The 21416-nt window shown below is 37.0% G+C and overlaps 1 protein-coding gene across 12 annotated transcripts in view; it reads right to left on the bottom strand.

Moving 5' to 3' along the window:
* MAST4 (microtubule associated serine/threonine kinase family member 4) overlaps window positions 1–21416 on the bottom strand; it is a 253946-nt gene that overhangs the window by 24903 nt on the left and 207627 nt on the right. For all 12 annotated transcript variants that reach the window (XM_015848586.2, XM_015848585.2, XM_015848583.2 and 9 more), the window contains 6 exons: window positions 20876–20951; window positions 19824–20033; window positions 17182–17283; window positions 12723–12855; window positions 9087–9154; window positions 6695–6780 (listed from right to left, as the gene is read on the bottom strand). In XM_015848586.2, coding sequence (XP_015704072.1) covers window positions 6695–6780; window positions 9087–9154; window positions 12723–12855; window positions 17182–17283; window positions 19824–20033; window positions 20876–20951 — 675 coding nt within the window. The remainder of the gene's footprint in view (window positions 1–6694; window positions 6781–9086; window positions 9155–12722; window positions 12856–17181; window positions 17284–19823; window positions 20034–20875; window positions 20952–21416) is intronic.

A 21416-nucleotide genomic window follows, 5' to 3' on the forward strand; every position in this document is an offset into this window, starting at 1 on the left:
AAAAAGTTAAAAAGCAGTAAATTTAAAAGGTATTTTAAAATACATTTTTGACATGCAGATTTACCCAAAACATTTTATATGTATTTCATAAAAGACTTGTTTCTCATCTAATATTGTTGATGAACCTTTAACATAACAGAATGCGTTGAGATCTCGTTATGTTTCAACATGAGGATACTTCAGTCAACACAAATTAGTGCACAAATTGGTAACAAACAAACCAGACAGTCCACCCACAACGGATATAAAGCTCAGATTTTGGAAGTTTCCATCAGCAAAGGATTATAGATGAAAGCCAGCTGTGACAGAATATTATAAATCATTTTTGACAAATGTTTATTCTGTAAGAGTGAGTCATCATTATCTGACTGAAGACTCTGTTCAGGGGATTTTAAAACATGTCATAGGTTTCTCATGAAGGTTGCTCAGAAGTTTGCTCAGTGATGTGGCTCTCCCCCATTGGTAGATGCAGAATGTATCATCTGTACTTGTTCAGTACAGTACCCTGACATCAGCACTGATACATATCATGGGTAGGTCACCAGTAGGTAATACAAATTAAAACATAACATATATCACCTGGTAATGTGGGAATAAGATGCATCTCAACAACCAAAATCTCACTAAGTTATTGGGTACAAAGTTTCCCATAAGCTTGATTTGATAAGACCAAGGTGATAAGGGCAGCAAAGCAAAAGAAAACCTCAGATGGACAACATCCTCACTTTCAAGGCTCAGGAAAATGCATAATCTTGCCATAAAACACAGAGGACACAACTAGTGCACTTCTCAAAATCCCTCAAGACAAACCTTGAAAACAACTGCTTTACCTGAAATCAACCTCACAGTATTCAACACTCACAGCATCTCACCCAGCAATGCAGTTTTTAAACTTATTTTCTTGTCCCCACAACATGCAATAATCAGCATACAAGTATTTAAACACAAAAAGTAATTCTTGCCTTACTATTTTTACGACTCCATCTTTACCCAGCTACCAAAGTCACAGAAAAAAAGCAACATTTTCTACTCTGCTTTGAGTGTTTCTTCTAGACAGGAGAGTTTCTCTTACAGATTCCAAAAGTTTTCCTTAATCCCTAGCTACAGTCTGAGCACGGGGCAGGTAAAAACATTACATCATGATGAAACCAGGGGAAAAACACCTTGGGCAAAATCCAAGACGAACCTCACCCTTAGCACCTGCCTCCTACTAAGTCTTGCCTTCTCTTGCCCCTCCCAAACTCAAATAAGATCAAGTTATTCAACTTCAGTATGCCTTCCTGCTGACTTCACACGCCTCTTCCTTCCACTCCCAGCACACTCATTTCTTTCTTCACATGTCCTCTACAGCCTTCCTTTGCATTCTGTTTTTCCTCTTTTTTTTGGTGCTGTTGCCCATTTGTCATAAGATGTATTCTTTTCCTATCTCGGTTCCTTCATGTATTTTTGGCTTGTAAAAAAAGTGAGTTCTTCAGGTGCCTTAAATACAATTTCCACCACGTGCATCTGTAATCACTACCACATTTAAAGATGAGGAACCAGTAAGTTTGAACTATTCATTCCAGTAAAAATCTGGGTATGCTGGTTACAATTCCCACAGCTCTAAATTAGATACTCTAGCCTTGTAGTTGCAGGGAGACAATGTTCTGAATTTCTACCGAAATTCTTTTATCCACAAACCCTCAGAAAAAAGAGCAACATACCTCTCTTTCTCATGCTTATACATGCATACACTATTTGTACTGATTAAAGTGATTTTAAATGATCTTCAGTGTTAGAAAATGCGCATTGTTATGCACATCTTCTGTGTAACACAATAACTGAAGCAAACAGCTTTACAAATGAAACTATGCTCTGGAAGCAAAGGACTTCTGCTAAAGTTTACCTATCTTCCTTCAGGATGGTCTCATTTCACAGCTATGCACTTCCCTTGCTAAATAGTGCAACCTGCAAGGCACATCATTGGAACTGCAACCTGAACATACTGACACTCCTATACTTGGAAAGAATTTGCTGAGATGTCACTAATAAATAGAAAATGAAACTTTCCCAAGGACAAGAAGTTCCCAACGAGGGAAAGAACATATAAGTTACTTGGGCACTAAAAACAAACAAAAACAACAACAAACAAAAATGAAAAGTAAAAACAAGCCTCCCCTCCCTGGGTCTGAAACTTAACTGAACTAACAGAAAGCTAAGGGTTAAGGCACACAGCTGCCAACACACTGAGGGCACTGAAATTCCAGATAAAAAGCTGAGAACAACCATAATGAGTTCTGTTATATTAACTTTGTTCATTCTGAACCCCAATTTGCAAGGTTAGAAGTATTCTTCTGTTTTAAATCGTGAAGCAGATTGGGATGGTATGATTCCCTTTGCTTTCCCGGATGCTCTTTCCTGCTACATTCTCCTCATTCCTGCACTGAATTCAGCCTTTATTTTCCCCTACAGGCTCACTTCACTCCGTTGCTCTTTTCTTCACTTGTCAGATGCTATTCAGGAAGCATTAGACAGAAGTTTATCTTTGTTTCACTTGTGCTTTTAAGAGAACACGATTTCTCACTCTCATTTTCTTGGCACTGAGCAGCAATACCCAGCTCATGATTTCCAGTGAAAAGACAACTGTCATTCTGAGAACTCCATTAATGCAAAAGCAACCCATCCATAACATGAGATTGCTCTGTCCATCCACTCAACAGCAGTCATATGTCATCCTTGCCTGCAAAGGCACAACCACAGAGGCACTGTTGCAAGCTCCTATGCTTCAAAATCAAGAATTTGCTTTCCTGCCTTGCCCTACTGGTTTCAGAACATGTCACCATGGGATTTCTAGAACACCCTCTGATTTCACTGCATTGATCTCAGTAGGTACACAAATGCTCTGTATTTCACTGATAGTGTATTTAATCATAGCAAGTAAAATTTAATTTACAAGAGAAATAAAAGAAATAAATAAACTCTGTGACCGTCCAAACACTGCCTCCTTCTGCCTCTAACATAAATTTTCCATTCACCTTGAGAAAGCATCTCTACAGCACCTTCAGCTAGGCATAAATATAAATGCTATGCATGTGTTGATGGGGCACACACAGCTTCTCTGTGCAGCCTGCCAGGGTCTCACTGCCCTCTGAGTAAAGAATTTCCCCTCTAATCTAAACCTCTCTTCTTTTAGTTTATAATTGTTTCCCCTGGTCTTTTCACTGCCTGCCTGTTTGAGAAGATGGTCTCCCTCCTGCTTATAAGCTCCTCAGTTTACACATCTTCAGTAACTTTTAGAGAGATTTTAAAATTTAGTCTACATTCAGTGCTTGCAGCTGATGTTGCTGTGTCACTTGCTTTTAACCTGATTCTCGAATTTGTCAAAGGACCTTGAACTCCTTGAGGAAAGACAGGTGTACTTGCTGCATTTGCTATTTAATACTACTTAAAGATACTAACCAAGAACTATGCTTCTTTTTAAAAAGCAATTTACTAAGAGGGGATTACTAAATTCTGTACTGCTTGATCCGAATCATCTCCAGTGCAAGGCAGCCATTTGTGAGGCCATGATGCATGTTATAGCATTACGGCAGAATTTACAGATAGTTAAGATCAGAAGCACCAGCAGAAGGACCAGAAACAGAATTGCACCACCTCCCGCCCACATGATATCCATCGCCAAATCAGATTTATTGGGGGGCAAGGAGGCAATGCTGCCTACAGCACACCTAACAAAAGTTACAGTAAAAGTCTGAAGAACTGGGAAGTTTGGTAAGTTTTGCCTGGCTGAAAAAGAGTCTGACAAACAGCTTGTGAAACCATTAGTGATTTGGCCGGTGTCCTACTTGTTTACTGATACACAGCTTGTTTAACTTCTTGTATATTCCCAGCCCGATACACCTAATCTACTACACAGACATTTAATTGCGCTACAAATCAGTTTACCCAACCAATACTTGATATTTAAACTCATCAAGTTTAGCATATCTGACAAATCTCTGCTACAGTATGCCAAGACCAAAAATTACCCTGCCAAGCAAAGCTTTCTGTTTCCCTAATGAAGGCAAAAACACCACAATAAAATAAAGGACATCAGAATGCACATCTCTTCTTTTTTTTTTTCCTTCTTAAATTGGTTGTGAATGTAACCCTCCACTACCTCCTTGAAATAAGCGAAGTATTACAATAGAATACTAAATAAGTCAGAGCACAAAAGATGCCTACTGATGTATTTTGGAGACTAAATCAATGAAGTTCAGACAGAATTCATATGCATTCAGGTTATTTCAAAAAGTTAATGGCCTAGAAAAATGTGAAAGTGGGGAAAAAAGCCTTGTAGCATAACAGCACTAACTTTTATTTTGGCTGCTTATACTTGTAGTAAACTGCAATAAATGCCCATTGGGCAATTTACTGCTTTGTATTCACAGATGGAACAGACACTGCTGCTTAATTGTGCTCCATTTTGTAGAGTTTAAGAGTATACAGGTAATAGTTGTACGTTCCTCTTTAAATCTGGCAATTTGAGTAAATTAATCACTAGCTGCATGATGTCAACATAAACATGATACCCACTAAAAGTCTTCTAATAATACCGTCCCTCTTTATCTGTCTGACCGCAATGGGGAACTTCACACCAAAATTCTTGAAAGAGTTTTTGAGCTCAAACCTTCCAGCATCATCATGGGATTAGGTGCTAATCTCACTTTATAAAATGCTGAGTATACACATTTAGAATCTCAAGCAGTTCACTGCTTCTATTCCTTTTGCTCTAAATCATTTTTCAGTTTTACCCTCACTGTCTTTCTTATCTTCTTTCTTTATTTTTCTTGTAGGAATCATTTAAACAAAAAATCCTGACCCAAAAAATCCACTTTGATGTTTGTTTAGGCATGGAAACAACAGCACTCCACTGAAGTTGACGCGATTGTCAGTTTCCACTCATAGCATTACCAGTCATAGCATGCTTCCTGGTTGATAAAAGCAGTAACAGTCCCAACATAATCCAGATTCACTCCAAGTTCTCTTCCCTCACTCACTCAGCTTTCCATTTCCTCAACAACTTACCAGGGTCTCACCAAATATTATATTATATTATTATTATTATTACATTATAATATTATATTTGCTATGACTATTTTACCTGTTATATTCATTAAAAAAGCTCTTCACACAGATCAGAATAGATCTTCCCTGCCACAAACGTGAGAAGATGTGCTCTACATGTCTCTATTGTAAGTGCCACAAAAAGTGGGTATTTTTCACCCTCTCTTTTCCACCTTACGAATCTTTACCTGTCTCCAAGTCTGTATTTCTTAGTAGCCCTTTGAGACTTAGTGGCTGTAAAGGCTATGGAGCAACAGGACTACTACACATCAGATTTCTGGCAGTCAACCTCACACTGCTAGTTGGGGCATGCCTGTTTGACACCACTCCCTTCTTTCTCCGCTGCATACTAATCTAAAACTACTGGGAAATTGCACAGGTCCACTGACTCAGACACCCATTTCTCTGACATGAACAATACCCCACACCATTCTTCTTCTCCTTCTCCAGTAAGACAAGAAGGAAATTGGATAAAGGGGGAAAAGAAGGAATCAGGAATCTGCCAAGGGAAGGAAGAATGGATGCGGCTAAGGATGGGAGCAGAAACAACTGCTAAGTGCAAGAAAGGCTTTTAAAATTTAGGGGTAATTTGAAGTAACTGGCATAGAGTAATAGGTTCGCCTACAGAGAAATTCTGAGAAAATGAATTGTGAAGAGGCTGAACTGTGAAAAGTTGTATTTGGATATTCACATAATTTTAATTCAAGTTATGCTATCTCCTGCAGGCTTTTTGCTGGACCACGTAAGTAGGTCTGGTCACAAGCAAATAGCCTCTACGTATGCTGTCATGATCCTCTACGTATGCTGTCATGATCAGAAGCAGTAAACATCAACTGCCACATCAGACCTCAGGGCCATCTTTAAATAAACATGGCTCGAGAGAGGCTTTACTGTGCCCATAATCCTGAGGCTGTTACAATAGCATGCAAAATTCCAGTGGGCTTTCTCTTCCAGAGTCCTCAAAAAGAGGTAGCATAGGATAGAACCAGTGTAATGTGGCCTCTGCTGGGGAGCAGCACAGCCCTTTCCATCAATGTTGTTCTGAAATACTGCCTCATTTGGTGACGGGCTCCTCACCAAGTAACAGCAGCTCCCTAAAAGCTGTCTGAGATAGGAGAGTCCACACAGAAGGGAAAAAAAAAAAAACAACCCCACAGTTCAGACCTACTTACAGATTTTTTTTTCTACTTTTTGAATATTCTTATGTCAAATGAGCACTCATTTTTAACAGCTTGCCTCCCTTAAAGACCACATCCCATTCTGTTTCAGATCTACTTAAACATAAGCTGTTCCCATTATTTAAAAGGTGCTTTAAAACTTGCCTTTTACTTCATTTAGATTTCATCTTTGCCATTATATTATACCTGCTTTTTAAAAACACTCCTGGTGGAGCACTTAGTATTTTAACTTACAGCAGTACACAGTACTTCATTACTGCCTAGAAGGCTTTAAATTAATGTTTTTTTCGTCAACTTCAAGCATTAGCAACAAAATAGGAAAGCAACAACAGTGCAAAAAAAATCCACCTCATAATCATCCCTGAAGTATGAAATAATGAGAAGTTATGCAAAAATCTGAAAAAGCTATTACAGTAACATGCATTACTCACCCATAAGCTCCATTACTAATCAGTTTAATTGTCTCAAAATCACTTTCTCGAGGTTTTCTCCGGAGCTGTAGTGAGGTATTTGAGCTCTTCAAAGTAAAAAAGGAGAAAGAACACAGTCAGTACAGTATTTCTTTTCTTCAAATTAGGAGGAAAAAACTAACTTACTAACCAGAACAGCAAGTGCTATTAGTCTGTCACACCCCAACAAACCAGCTGAAAGACCCGAACAGTTGACTCCATTTCAATTAAAGACACAAGGATCTCCCAAAGCAAAGCTGCCTCTTCACCCCAAAAGGTATCTGTTACACCAGAGCTGTCTATCCCCTCATCTCCTTGTCAGGGTTACAGCAGACAGGCGTGATGGCTTCTGGTAAAGGGTATTACTGGCAACTCCTATCTGGAGGTCTAAACTTCTGGGAGCTGCACGAGGTACTCGCTGGACATTGCCTTGAGTTTTGAGTCAAAGTGATTCCACCAGTGTGCAGGCAGAATCAGCCTGGGAGTAACTGAACCTGATGAGCTCTTCTAACTTCAAGTAAAATTTTGTACATTTCTGACTAATGCTAGGACAGTGATATGATTTAGTATGAACTGTGGAAAGAGATACATGAAGTGGAAAAAAAAAACCAAAAAAACGGGAAGACAAAAATGCAATAGTTCTGTCATGGTATCACTTTCACCAGCTTTTACACAAGAACAGAGTTATTCTGAATGCAGTACAACTTTCTTTCTAGCTGTAATCCTAATGAATCTTGATGGCAGGAATGGGAAGTGTGGCGCACATGTGCATACACTAATACAGACTCCTAAATTTCTTATTCCAAACCTACAAAATACAAAATGCTCCCCAAATTTCCAAAAAGTTCTGTGATGCCTATCAAGGCACTTCAGTAATAGTAAAGGTTGGGTGTAGATCTGCTTGGAAGATCTTCAATGAAATGCTTACTAGAGAAACAGTTCAATGTTAAGAAGAATTGAAAATGGTAACAGAATGAACTATGCAGGAGCAGGAAGAGACAATTTATGGAACTGTTCAGGCCATTTGCTTGTCACTACAGGATTCTTCCTTATTGTATACTTATCATTATTTTAAATCCTTCTGTGTTTTATTTCAAGTTACGCCTCTTTACATTCTCCATGTGTTGTTTCTATCTTATGTTTATTCCATTTTGGCAAAACATTTATAGATGTTTACCATGTATTTTTCATTCCTTGTATAATTTCACCCAATTATATTCCTTTATGACAGTGCATTATTCTTCCTTTTACTTCATTTCTTCAACTCTGTGGAGTCTGCATTTGTGCAACACAAATACCTTCCGACTTATAATTTCATAGCTACTGCTGAGTTAATCTTACATCTATATACTCTCCATCTAAATTAGAACTTTTCTTCAGCATTTCAGTTGTTCTTTCTGATTTTTCTCCAATTTGTCAGTATCTTTCCAATAAATAATGCTCAGGTCTGTATTTTACCAGCACAACAGAAACCTTCTCAAGATAAGACAGTTCAGGAGAAAATAATGACCTTGATGCAGTATGTTGAATCTACCTAAACAGACACCCCATGCCTGTATTTTAAATTCTAATGGTTACAAACGCCAGTAAAGTACCTATGCATCCTTGCAAAATTGCACTGACTTTTTCTATCTGCTCGCACTAAAAATGAACAATAAATTGCTAGAACCGCATTTACTGTTGACTGAAGTGCAAGGTATAAGAACTAACTTTTTAAAATTACAATTTTAAACAGACAGAACTTAAACCCACCACCATACTCAGACCATTAAAGTGAACATCATCTCTAGCAACTCATTTTTCCTTTTCTCTCTAACCTGTGCAAGCGTTTGACCAACTTTTACCATAAGATACCCATGATTGTAGCGAAATATTTTCAAACATAGATTCAAAAGAATAATGCACAATCTTCCAGACTGCAACACAGCTTTCTGAAACAAGTTTTTTGGCAACATGCTTATTACCTTCCCATGTCTTGAATGAATATATTCAGACTCTATCAAACTGATCATTAGTTGCCACTGTAAGCAGTCTCTCTTGCAATAGTTCTAAAATGCTTTATTTTTAAGAAACAAGTACATAAATTCTTGGAGAACAAAAATAATTACATTAAACAAAAATAAAACAGTCACTGGTGGAAACTGTAGTAAAACAGCCATCGTGTTTTGAATACTATAGCCTCATGGAAGCCAAATACTGCAGCACCACAGAAAACAGATTGCTTTAGTACTTTCTGTCTGCTGAGTGGCACAGTGCTGGTCCCTGCAACAGCCTGAGAATCCATTCTATTAATTTACCCATGCCAGAAGAAAAATAGCAAACTTTTTCCTTCATTCACATTCAGAATAAGCAGCATTTTAAGAAGAAAACTTACAGTTATTGATTCATCCATTTCCAGAGTTTCTGCTGTCCCACTGTCACAGTTAGCTAGTTGAGCTATTTCTATAAACAAATATTAGAAAGTCTTTTATAAACCTCAGTAAGTATAAAATTAAGCACCAAACTAAAATCTGAGAAGTGACACTTTTCTGGAAACATTAGTAAACAAGCTGTACTACCTGTAGTTCTTGCCAAATAACTTTAGGATGTTTGGAGTACTCATGCCATCTGAAAAATGAATGTGTGCTATTCATCATCTATGTAATCTTGAACAGCCAAGTACCAATAAACAGCAGTAAGTATTATGGCTGCTGAGATGCAAGAATTCAGTGGTCTGTGTGTGTTATACAAGTATTAATTTTCTAAAAATCACGAGAATCTTAGACTACCAGGGAGTTAACTTCGCACCATATCTTTGAGGATAAGGCTTCCTAGTTGGAACAATAAGGTTCTAATTTCAGGCAGATATGGATTCCAAGTGCATCTTATACACATAAATACTGATTATCCTAACAGAACCAGCTAAAAGCCTTTTTTTCTTTTTTCCTCTCAAAGCTTATCATTTATGGAGTTGCTGATACAGACTACTTCCATGTGAAATGCTCAGATTTTGGCAGATCTAGCAAGTTTACCAGGTTGTCCCAATCTGTCTCTGGTGTAGAATTCCTAACTCTATTACATTCTACAGGGACCCGTGAACTAAGAATTCCTCTGGGTAACAAAAGCTGAACAGGAGAGTTGTCAGCTAAAAGACCTTGGAAAACTTAGTATTACTTAATACTTTAATATACACAGTTAATTATACACTCTGCAGAGCCAAAGATTTACTTGATCGTAATTATGGGGATGGGGATCAAATAAAAGAATACCTGAAACTTTGAAGGTGCAATTTGACCATCAATACTGTTAACTTATGAATAAAAAAACGAACTTAATATTCACATAAATATATATATGCTGGATTTTACTATATAATAATCAATTTCTAGAAGTGAAATCCTAGTTAATTATTTGACAGGAGACAAACAGAGTAACTCTCATATCTAACCACTACAAAAACCACAAGATTTGTGAAGTGTAAGAATCAGAAGTACTTAAAATTTAATTTCAAAAACAAAACAGATCTTTAAAGTTTAATAGAAGTTAGATTCAAAGAGAAATCTGAATATGAAACAATAAACAGGGAAGAATCAAATCCCATAAGAATAAACATTTTAAAATAGAGTCCAAGCTCAAACAATATAGGCCAAATTCTAACTAGGCAGTAGATTTTTCTGTCAAAACTCAGTTTTGTGAACACGAGAGTTTTATAATAAAAGTGCTGATGAAACCTTGATAGTATGAGTGAAAATTACATAAGAAAGAAAAATATGCTTTGACAGCCTTCTCAACTGAGATTGTTTTCATAAATAGCAAATTAAAATGGGCCATTTTTAAGCAGAACTTTTGCAAAATATCCATTATCTGAGAAATACATATTATTTATAAACAGTAGGTATTAATGGAATGGAACCAAGAGTCAGCTTTCGAAACACAGAGCCATGGAACAATTTTGTAATGCCTGAAGAGATTTTTAAAACTCATCTAAATACCATTAAACATCTGCCCTTTTTCTTTCATTGATTTAAACCATTTCTGAAGTCTCGTGATTCAGAAAAGGTAAAGATGGAAATTTAAAAACCAGGGGGGGAAATTCCTCCCCAGGGAACTCTTCAGAAATGCAGCCACCAGTCTCTGATAAGTGATGAATCTGTTGTGGTATAGCTTTCAGTAAAGTATAAATTTATCTGGCATTATCTCCCAGGTAATGCATGCATCATTTCACTCAAAGAAAGGATACTACTGCTATGGCATAAAACAAAGGAGGCAAGTAGGGAAGGGGCTAAACCTTTCAGTTATTTTTCTCTGTAGAGAAGTGAAATCCCTTCCATGAACATTTACATAAAGTAAACACTTAAAAGAAACACAATTCTACGTGGAGCCACTATTCTAATTGCCAGTTACCGACACACAATTATTTCAAAGCTTTCTGGCTCATCTTTCTTCTATCTAAATTTTTTTTATATTTTTCATTTTTGGACACAGAAAAGTAAAGGCTCTCTCATCTTCTTGTTTCATGTTTTACAGTAAAGCACATAAACCTTGAAAATAATTCTCCGTACAAGATTAATTCAAGGGCATAAACCTCACAGTGCCATTCTTCTTATTTTTTGCTTATTATATGTCCCTTTATGCAATGGTACCAATTTCAAACCAAAATCGATCTTCTATTCTGAGAAGACTGGAAGAGGACTAGTAAGCTCAACTTCCATTTATCTTTTAACTTTCTAATCTTTTAGTATTAATTTAATTACATCTAACTAAACTCATAACAATATCTGTCAGTGTTGCTTAAGCAGAAGAAAAAAACATTTTATTTTAATACACCATACAGTGCTCCTTAGAGTTAATAAAATATAATCTTTCATTATGAAGACTGACTTGAAGGAAAAAAAAAAAAAAAAAAAAAAAAAAAAGAAAAGAAGCCAATCTCATCTTACCACAATTGTTTTCACAGAATCACAGGATGACTTGGGTTGGAAGGAATACTAAAGATTATCTCATTCCAAACCCCTATGACAAAGGTTACCATTCACCAGCTCAGGCTGCCCAAGAATGCATCCTGGACTTGGACACCTCCAAAGACAGAGCAACCACAGCTCCTCTGGGCAGCCTATTCTGCACCTTGCTGCCCTCTGAGTTAAGAATGTCTTCCTAATGTCTCACCTCCTTGTCCTGTCACTACCAGACCACGTATGAAATTGGTCATCTTCCTGCACATTAGCTCCCTTTACATACCAGAAACATAATTTTGTGTTATCAAGTCCCCTCCTAGAGATCTCCCTTGTTCATAACACAAAAGACAAACAAAATGGCACTAGTTTGATCCATTTCCCAGGACAGCACTTTTGTTGAACTCCAAACTGTGGGACTAACACAGAATGCAGTGAACCCAATTTCCACTTTTCCTTACTAATAGAATCCGATTTGAGTATGAAAGAGAAAATGGTCTGCTGAGGAGATAAGTAATTTTAGTTTTACCAACACTATTCTTAAAACAAGAATCAGACAAGAAAAAAGTAATAATAATAATTTTACAGGAAAACAGTCAACTTCCCCCTATTTAAGTCCTAATTATTCACACATAGGTTGCTCAGAAAAAGAAATCTTCAGTTTCCATAGGAAACTCTCCTTTTCAGGGAGAACATGGTGTAGGAAGCCAGAAGCAGTGGAAGGCAAATTACAAATCAGTCCAGTTTCAGTTGCACCTACAGATGGATAATAGTAGATACCAAATTAAAGCTGTAAATTTAAGCTAGAGTTAAAATTAGGAAGTTACATTGCCTGAATGTAAAAAGATGAGTTTCACTGATATAATGCCATCCGTAAATGGTATTAATAGCAGAAAGTCTCAGATGGCCTTTATAATGCCTTTAAGCTTGTGCCAGAACCTGTGGGTTAGTGAATGCTTTTTTGCTCCACTTTCATTTCTATTTTGATTCCTTGAGGCACAATCAGAGTATCGCAACAATCAGATACATTGGGAAGGAAGCATCTGGATGTTCATAGCTGGACCAGGAGATGCACTTACCTTCCAGAGGATCTTTATTTAAGCCCAGCTGACTAATAATGTAGCGGGGAATGTCTGTTTTAATGCCTTGTCCCTCTTTAGCATGGCCTTCAGCTGCTTCCAAAAGATAGTAAAACTCTTCTGGATCAAATTCCTAAAAGAAAAAGAGTAACTATCATTCTGCCTGCAGAAACTGAAGTATTAGAACCTAATATAATAGAACAATAATATAATACTTTCTTAGCTGTATTTATCACAAATATTTCCATTATTAAATAATAATATTAAAAACATACCTTATTACTCTAGTATTAGTAGCCTATACTTCTATAACGATTTCTCTACAATGTAATATGCTGTAAGCCATGCAATTTTGCATCATGTACTTTTATAATAGGAAGTTACTTGCCACCAAAACTCCCCACAGTATTCTGTGAAATGACACATTATTCAGTGACAAGATTTCACATAAGACTTAAAGACATAAGACATAAGTCTCCCTACAGTTGCTTGCATACAAAAATCTAATACTGAACTAAACTATGTAAATATGCTGCTCTCCACTTCTAAATGAAATTCTGAAGTATTTTAAATGAATATAACTGTACAGTGTTTTAAGGAAAATATAATTAAATACATCCTTGACTCTAGAATGAAGTCACTGTAAGCTACTGAAAACAATATTTGAGCTTCATTGATCCAATTGTTTCAAAACTAGAAATGAAACCCTTTGGGAGCCAGCTATATTACTACTATAATTTATTCCAGATGTAAAAGGCATGCCCTCCAAGAGTAAGAGAAAAAATCCTTTCGTATCTCACAAGTCCCTTAGAAACATATTTATTTCACGACTTTAACAGAAGATAAAATTAGAAAAGCATTTAATAGAACAAGAAAGATTACCAATAGGGTATTTTTACTCTTTTTAATAACCTTCTGTTATCTTTCCATATTTATTCAGCGTGCATCTATGTATACCAAAACTTCACTCATACAGACATCACATTCTTCAAGATGTTCCTACTGGCCATCAACCACAACAGGTACAATGATTAATACAGAGAGAGCAACTAAGAATTTTTTTCCAGCCACTGTGGTGGAACAACCTTTGTTAGCCACCAGCTGTCCACCAAGCTGCTCTCGCAGGAGGATGAGGAGAAAGTATAATGAAAAATACTTGTGGGATGCAATGAGCACTAGGAGATCAGCAATTACCATCACAGATAAAAAAAAGGTTTGTCTTGGGAAAGATTAATTTAATTCATTTTGAACTGAGAGAAATAAAAGCAAACTAAAATCAGAGAGGACAGTCTGCTCCACCATGGGCCTCTCCTAGGCTGCAGTGAACTTCTGCTCAGCACATGCAGCACCTGCCCTCCTTCTAGAAACACTGACCTTAGTGACTGCAGGGCTATTTCTCTCACACTTTCACACTCCCCCCTTCCAGATGCTGTAGCACAGCAGTTTTCCCCTTACTTAAGCCTGCTTTCCCAGAGAACAACCAGGATCACTCATGGCTCCAGTCACCTTCTTGATCAGCTGGATCTGGCTCTGCTTGGACAGGGGCAGTGCTCAGCTCTGCTCTCATAAAGCTATTCTAGCTTCCAAAAATGCTGCCACGTAAACTAAATGCACCAGGATGAAATTAACCAGATTTTCTGAGATTTTTTTAAATTTTTTTTTTAATCTCCAACCTACTTTTCACTTAGCTCAAAATTTTTGGAGACTGCCAACTTGCCTACATATCAAGACTGTGTAAGGAGGTGTTACATGCTGTTTTAGCCTTACTCTTCCCATATGACACATTAACTCCAGCTGAAGCTCTTACACCTTACTCACTGGTACTGAGGAACAACAATGTGAGCATATGTGCCCAGACTTAACTACCTTCTCATGAACAGCAGTAGTAGTATATGTGCTTATCATTTGGTAATAAGGTGATTTCAAAATAGTTACCTTTAATGCATATATGACATATATAATGCATATAAATGCAACTTTATATATATACACTATATAATGCAGACAAGCATGTATATGTACATACACACATGTAAACACTAGAAATAAGAAATTTATTTCCTCATCTTGACTTCTAACTTTTGTCTTTCATTCTTCAAGTACTGAAGTAACTGCAAATGGAGAACATCTCTCAACACTGAGCAGTAGCTCCTGGCACATGGAACTAAAAAAAAAACCCTTCACACATATGATTAACATGTAAATATAAACAGGAACACACATACCACCAGCACCTGAGCTAAAAGCTAGCTAAAAAGATGGAAGAAAACTGATTACTTTGCTACACAGTATATAAAACTTATCCTGATGAGTGTGTTCTTTTTTTTTTCAATAATTCTATGGAAGTTCTTACAGAGGCTGAAATTGCCACATCCATTATTTATTTCAGACAGACTTTTTGAAATATCAGCCAATGTTATTTAAAAGTTTCCAGAGAGAAGCTACGGAAAAGCAACAATATTGTTTTTGCAAGATTAAATGATTCCACTGACTTTTAACTGGTAGGGTTAACATCTTGTGTAAGAAATGTGGGTCTTGCGATAGTCTGCCTGGATTTCTTCAAGCCGCTTGCCTCTGAAGAAATGTACTGTTTGGAGAGTTATTATGTTCCAGCTTAAATCTCCTACAGACTCCAAGTAAGAACACTCCAAACAAGCTGTGCCAGCTTTCTCTGCCATTGCTGCTATGAAAATCTATACAGCTGGAAGCAACTAAGCACTAGAACTGGGAGCAAAATTTCATTTCCTGAGAGAAATGAAAAATACTGTCCATCTACTCACATCAACAGGCACAGCAAAAGGAAAAATATGGCATACATAGCAGTTCCAGTACAACTGTGATAGGCTGGAACAAAATCCCAAAGTCATAAGGCCAAGGGAATGTAGATTTAGCCTTGCTAGCTATAAAACTAGTATTTACAGGGAGCAAACTGGGAGCCAAATGGGTCACCAGGAAAGAACCAAATTAAAAGATAAGACTAAGAACAGGAGTGGATGGGAGAAAGAGAGCATATGAAAGGATGAAGTGCTACAAAGACGCCTCTGTCTGTCAGCCCACAGCATGTATTTAAGAGCAGTTATGAACATGCAATATAGATGTCAAGCACCAGAAAGAAACAAGGCATTGTATCAGAAATTGTGCACAGGGCTGGAGAAGGATTAGGTGAACTGTGATAAATGAGCAATGAATTAACATTTCAGGGGACACAGTGAAGACACAACGCAAACCTGGATTCAGTGCCTACTAACACATCCTCTTCATTAGAATTTGTCATCATTTTCACATCATTTATGCTGCTTCAGATCAGACACTGCATTTTAGATTTCTGCTGAACTACAAGTCATGAACAAACTGCAACTGGGAACACTGAGACACAGTGTTTCCAAAACAAAACGGTCATCTCTCAAAATGCCCACAGCAGACAGAACAATCTAGGTTGTGGATTAACTGTGCCACAGATGAAGAAACACAGCACAGAGCCAACATCAGGTTGGAAAGACTGACTAGTTCAGATTCAGTGGCATGCAAACGCAGTTATGACACTTTCAGGCATAACTTGAGTCTAGCAGCAGGTTAGTGGCTCCCACATACACAGAGCCTTGCCAGCTTCAAATAGCTGCTTGCAGCGTCAACACCGCGATCCTGGTATTGGCAAGCACAGAAGCTCAACAAAGTCAGCTCAGGCTCCCTGCCAAGCTTGTTGGATTCAGGCTGGCTCTTATATGGTATTTGGGTGTCTACACCATCCTCTTGAGCACACTGTGTTCTGTGAGCATTTATTACTTCCACTGAACAACTGAAGCATGTTGGCTCTGTCTGTAGGAACAACTTCCTGCACCTGAGCCTCTCCAGTTCTCAAAGCAGGGGCAAGTGAAGCAGATGCATGCCTAGGTGGCCTGACACAAGCTAGCCCAATATGGTAACGCCCATGCTATGCCCATGCGTAAGTTAACTCCTTTGTTTCTTCTGAGAATAAATAAGGCTACCCGTGTATCCAGGTCCCTAACATTTCCTCTCAGAGATGATACTGCAGAGTGGACTGCAAGGTGCAGACAGCCCTGGCAACTGTTCAGCACAACAAAGTTATAAAACTTACATGAAGAAGAACAATGGGAAAATCACCAACCAATTACAATTCCGGAAATGTCTTCCCAAGAGAGTAATGAAGTCAAACAAAACAACAGAAAAAACCAAACTCATTTTTAACCGGAGCTTCCTAAATTTATGGAAGGGATTTAATTGCAACATATTTGCTATAGCAGGGAACCAAACACAACTGCAGGAGGTCTCCACTAGTATCTTGTTTCTGAAATAGAAGTAAAAAAGATCCCACCAACAATGAAGTCTTGCCCAGCTGTTTGATAATAGAAAAAATTACTGCACAGGAAACTGAATTCTAATCCTGGAAACTTCCTATAGTAGCAAGGAAGAAAATCTAGATATGGTCACATCACCTTACCAGGCATTCCAGTAAACGAGCAGGACGAGCAATAACTATGAGGATTTTTCTGACTAGTTGCTTGATATACGCCAGTTCTTCACTCTCTGATCGCTCCTGAGCCTAGAGCATGAACACAAAGGAATACTAAAACAAACTGCATTTTGTGTACAACTCATGAATGCTTATTTCAGACAAACTTGTAGGTTCTGAAACATGAAATTAAGGCAACAGTATATCATTTTCAAGACAATACTAAAAATAGCAAGATTATCAACATTATAAAATATCGTATTGGAGTAATACATCTCTACAGTTCTAACACTGTAACAACTAAGTTAAACTGTTAAAAATGGACATGATTTCTGCCTTTTTAATTTTCTTTTTTTAAATCACATAGCATTACCACTGTCAGTTTTGCAAAAGGATTATGATTCAATACAAAATATATATGCACGTTTGTCTCCTAGTTTACTAACAGCTGTAGGAAGAGATGAAAAATGAAACAAGTAATACGAACATAAGCAACATTCATGTCAAATTAGTCATAATTTCCTATGTTCACAACTCCTAGTCAAATAATTGTGTACTATATCTACAGTCTATACTAATTCCTGCAGAGAGAGGCCACATGCTGGTACATGCAGAAAGAAAGACAACGAACAATCAACTTCTATGAAGGCGATGACCATGAGTGTAAATTGTTACAAAGAATACAGAGAAAATTCTGGAAGGTTTAAAAATTATTTGTGTAATGGGCTAAGCTACATTTTACATTTATTTTAAATTTTCTCCATCAAGAACTAAAGGCACAAAGAAGGATACTAATGAACGCAGAGAGGCCGTATGGTCCTCCTCCTCAATAAAACAACTGTTAGCCTCCCAAATACACAAAGTATTTCTATGTTCTGAATATTCTAAACCAATTTTTTTCCTCATCTTTTGTTTGTACAGAATTGCCAAGAGAACTGAAACAGAACTAAGAAACTAGCATTTTAAATGAGATTAATATGGACAACCAAGCACTTTTCGTATAAAATAGATCATTAATTTTATTTGTTTAGTTAAAAATCCTGCAAAAATATGATGCTACAAGCTGCTCTCCCAACACTGTAATTTAAAAATATGCAAAGTAGCTGGAAAATAAATAAATCTAAGAGGTTTAAAAAATGTAACTTTAAAAAAAAAGAAAAAAAGCACAAACACCATCTAGCATTCTGTAACGGGTTTCAGAAGTACCTCAGTCGGACAAAAGCATCTGTATTCCGCACACTACCAACCAAGCCCCAAAAGAACTCTCTCGTAAACAAAATGCCTGCCTGTTCTGATCGCCAGCAGAATTAAAAGCAACTTTGTATAGTTTTGTGAACACTTGGTTGCATACCTGAACAAAAGATTCAGTACATATGACATTAAAGACGGATGAAGCAGGAAAGGACACTGATATGCATAACCTCAACCTTAAATTTACAAAGGTGAGAGATGAATCAAACTACTCAAGCACTAAAAGAGTCTTCCTCTGGTTATACACAGTAAACAAAGTAAGTAGCAGTAGGAGATGCAGCTTTCTACTGAACATCATAGCTGGTAATTGACAACAAATGTGACGCATGAATCCAAATCACAACAGAGTGCCTGTAGCAGAGCTGAGGAGATAAGCAGGCTTTCCTACTGCTGAATTACATTACTGAGAGGTTCTTATTTTCCCTGATTAAAGAACAGGGCTTCAATAATCCAGACATACTTCAGTGTGCCTTAACTTTAGTCCTGTTTTATGAAAAGAAGTTTAAAGTACAATAGCAGAAATTAACTGGAAGTAAATTTATTGAACAGAAGTTAAAAAAAAAAAAAAAAAAAAAATCAGCACAGGAAAAAACAACAAAAACAACAACAAAACCAATCAAAATGTTAGAGATTTCTCCCTTGTTGAAGAAGAAACTAAATTAACAAGGCACAATACTTGAACATGTAACTGGGAAAACTTCAAGTCTATCAAATCTGCTGGTCTATCACATTAACTTTGGTTCCTAATATACTATCAACTCTCACATGAACAGTTACACCATTTAATGTTCTCATTTGTTTTAAAAACGATGTATACATAAACTTTATTGACTTACAGTGCAACATATTTTCTTTAATAAGCTGCATGCTTTTGTTAATTAATTTACCAGACTATTCTACAGAAGTTTCAGTGCTTTCAGAACTGATTTTCTGCTAATAAACACTTTAATTATTAAAGGGGGGGGGGGAAGTTTAGAATACTTAAAGAATTAAATAATAACCTCCAACTACTGAAACACGGGCCGTTGCCTTCTTTGTCAACACAGCAGGCAATTAGTATGTTTGATAAAGTGGAAAGAGTGGAAATGGTATATATTTCTTCATTTATCCACAGCAAGTGGAATAGCAAGTTTCCTCACTTAGGGCTTAAGCAATTTATAATGCGTACTGCATCGAAAAAATGCTGCTGTTTCTGAATCTTTACTATCCAGTTATCACAGACTACATTAGGAATGTCTTTTGGTCCTTGTAGTGGACATTACACAGACTAAAATTGCCATGAATATCTCTTTGACAAATTATTTGAGTGCAACAGTCATAATTATTTCAAACTGCAAACATATTAAAATCATTTTACTACCAAACATAACAGCTCATACCTCCTGTAGCAATTTGTCTAATTTCTGTTGTAATTCAAGGAAGTATCGAGATGTGATGAGGCCCTGGTGGGATTTATCCAAGCAATCTCGAGCCAGTTCTGTGATCTGATGGTGGGTAAAACTGAGTACACCATCTGCCAGCGGAAGGACGTTTTCTGGAGAGTGATTTGTTATAATGTCCTGAAGCCTTTCTTCCATCTGGGCTGTGGCCTATATGCAAATGTATACACGATATATTAAATCAGCCTCACAACTTCAAAAATTACTTCTGGTTTTACAACATTTCTGCAGTATTTAAGAAGTTACCTAGGCTTGATACGTGAAATGACTCAAGAAAAAAGCAAGAAAATAGACAGTGACAGACCAATTACACCCAGCTACCAGTACAGAAAAGTAAAAGCTTTGTATAAAGAAATATAAAGATTGCCTTTAATTATTACTTTTAGGCACTTTGGGGAACCAGTTTAACTTGTACTTTATTTTCCAGGAATCATGTAAATTCTAGGATCAACTGCGAGTACAGTGCCCCTAGCAACACGTGGCACTCATGTTTGTCTCAGATTCCTCAGTAAGACAGAAACATATCCTGAGTTGGTATCTCAGAATTAAACTCATGGCAACTTTGTGCTGATCTTCACCACTGAAAAAGTATGTAAGACAACCATTGGGGAAAAAGGGGAGATGGTACAGAAGTTTGCAGGTTTATCAACAGATTCTGCACAAAATTGGTTCTGTTAATTAATTCAGTATACACTAACTCCTCATAAGCACCACCCATTGAAAGTGAATGCTATTGTTTCTTTCCAATCAGCAGAATATATTACCAGCATGATTAATTTCAAAACCAGTTCAGCAGCTTTGTCAAATGAATGTCCAGTTCTCAGCAAGGATTTTCTTTATTGTGATCTTATCTTTGTAATAAGAACTTGGTAATGCTTCGTGAAAGACATTATAGGCTTGGATCATTAGTTTCCATAACAAAAACATAATTTACTTAAAACCTAAGTTGCCTATCAATTTAGATACTGCATATCTTAAGCATAATTCATTACCTTTGGGAACCTTTCTTTGTAGACATGGTTCATCATAATTATCTCATTGTCACAGCAGGCAGGAGAACGTCCAGGACTGAAAACAAAGCAAATTATTTCTTTATACTTGTCTCAGAATGAGTTAGAATTAGCAGGGTTTTTCTGTGCAGCTTATTTGCACCAAGAAGTCAGCAAACTCTTTACTAGACAGGTACAATCTCTATTCAGTGGCATGCTTGGCTCTTTTCTGTTATTTCAGACTAGGCCTTAAAAATTACATCATACGCTTGGAATCTAACTGCCAAACATTCTATTTTCTTTGTTTTTAACTGCAGTTCAGCATACAGAAACTTTTGCAACATTCATGACATTACATTTTTTTTTCTCAGAAGGACAAGACATATAATTAACAGACAATTACTTGTATGACTACATCTGCCCTTCTGAAGGTCTCATACAACCAAAATAGCAAAACCTGACCAAAATCTCCACTAGCTGCAAGTGAAGACATTTAGTAGTTTGTGAGGGGTTCATATATGTATCCCATATATACGTATATTTT

Source organism: Coturnix japonica, chromosome Z (genome assembly GCF_001577835.2).
Source record: "Coturnix japonica isolate 7356 chromosome Z, Coturnix japonica 2.1, whole genome shotgun sequence".
Lineage (NCBI taxonomy): Eukaryota > Metazoa > Chordata > Aves > Galliformes > Phasianidae > Coturnix > Coturnix japonica.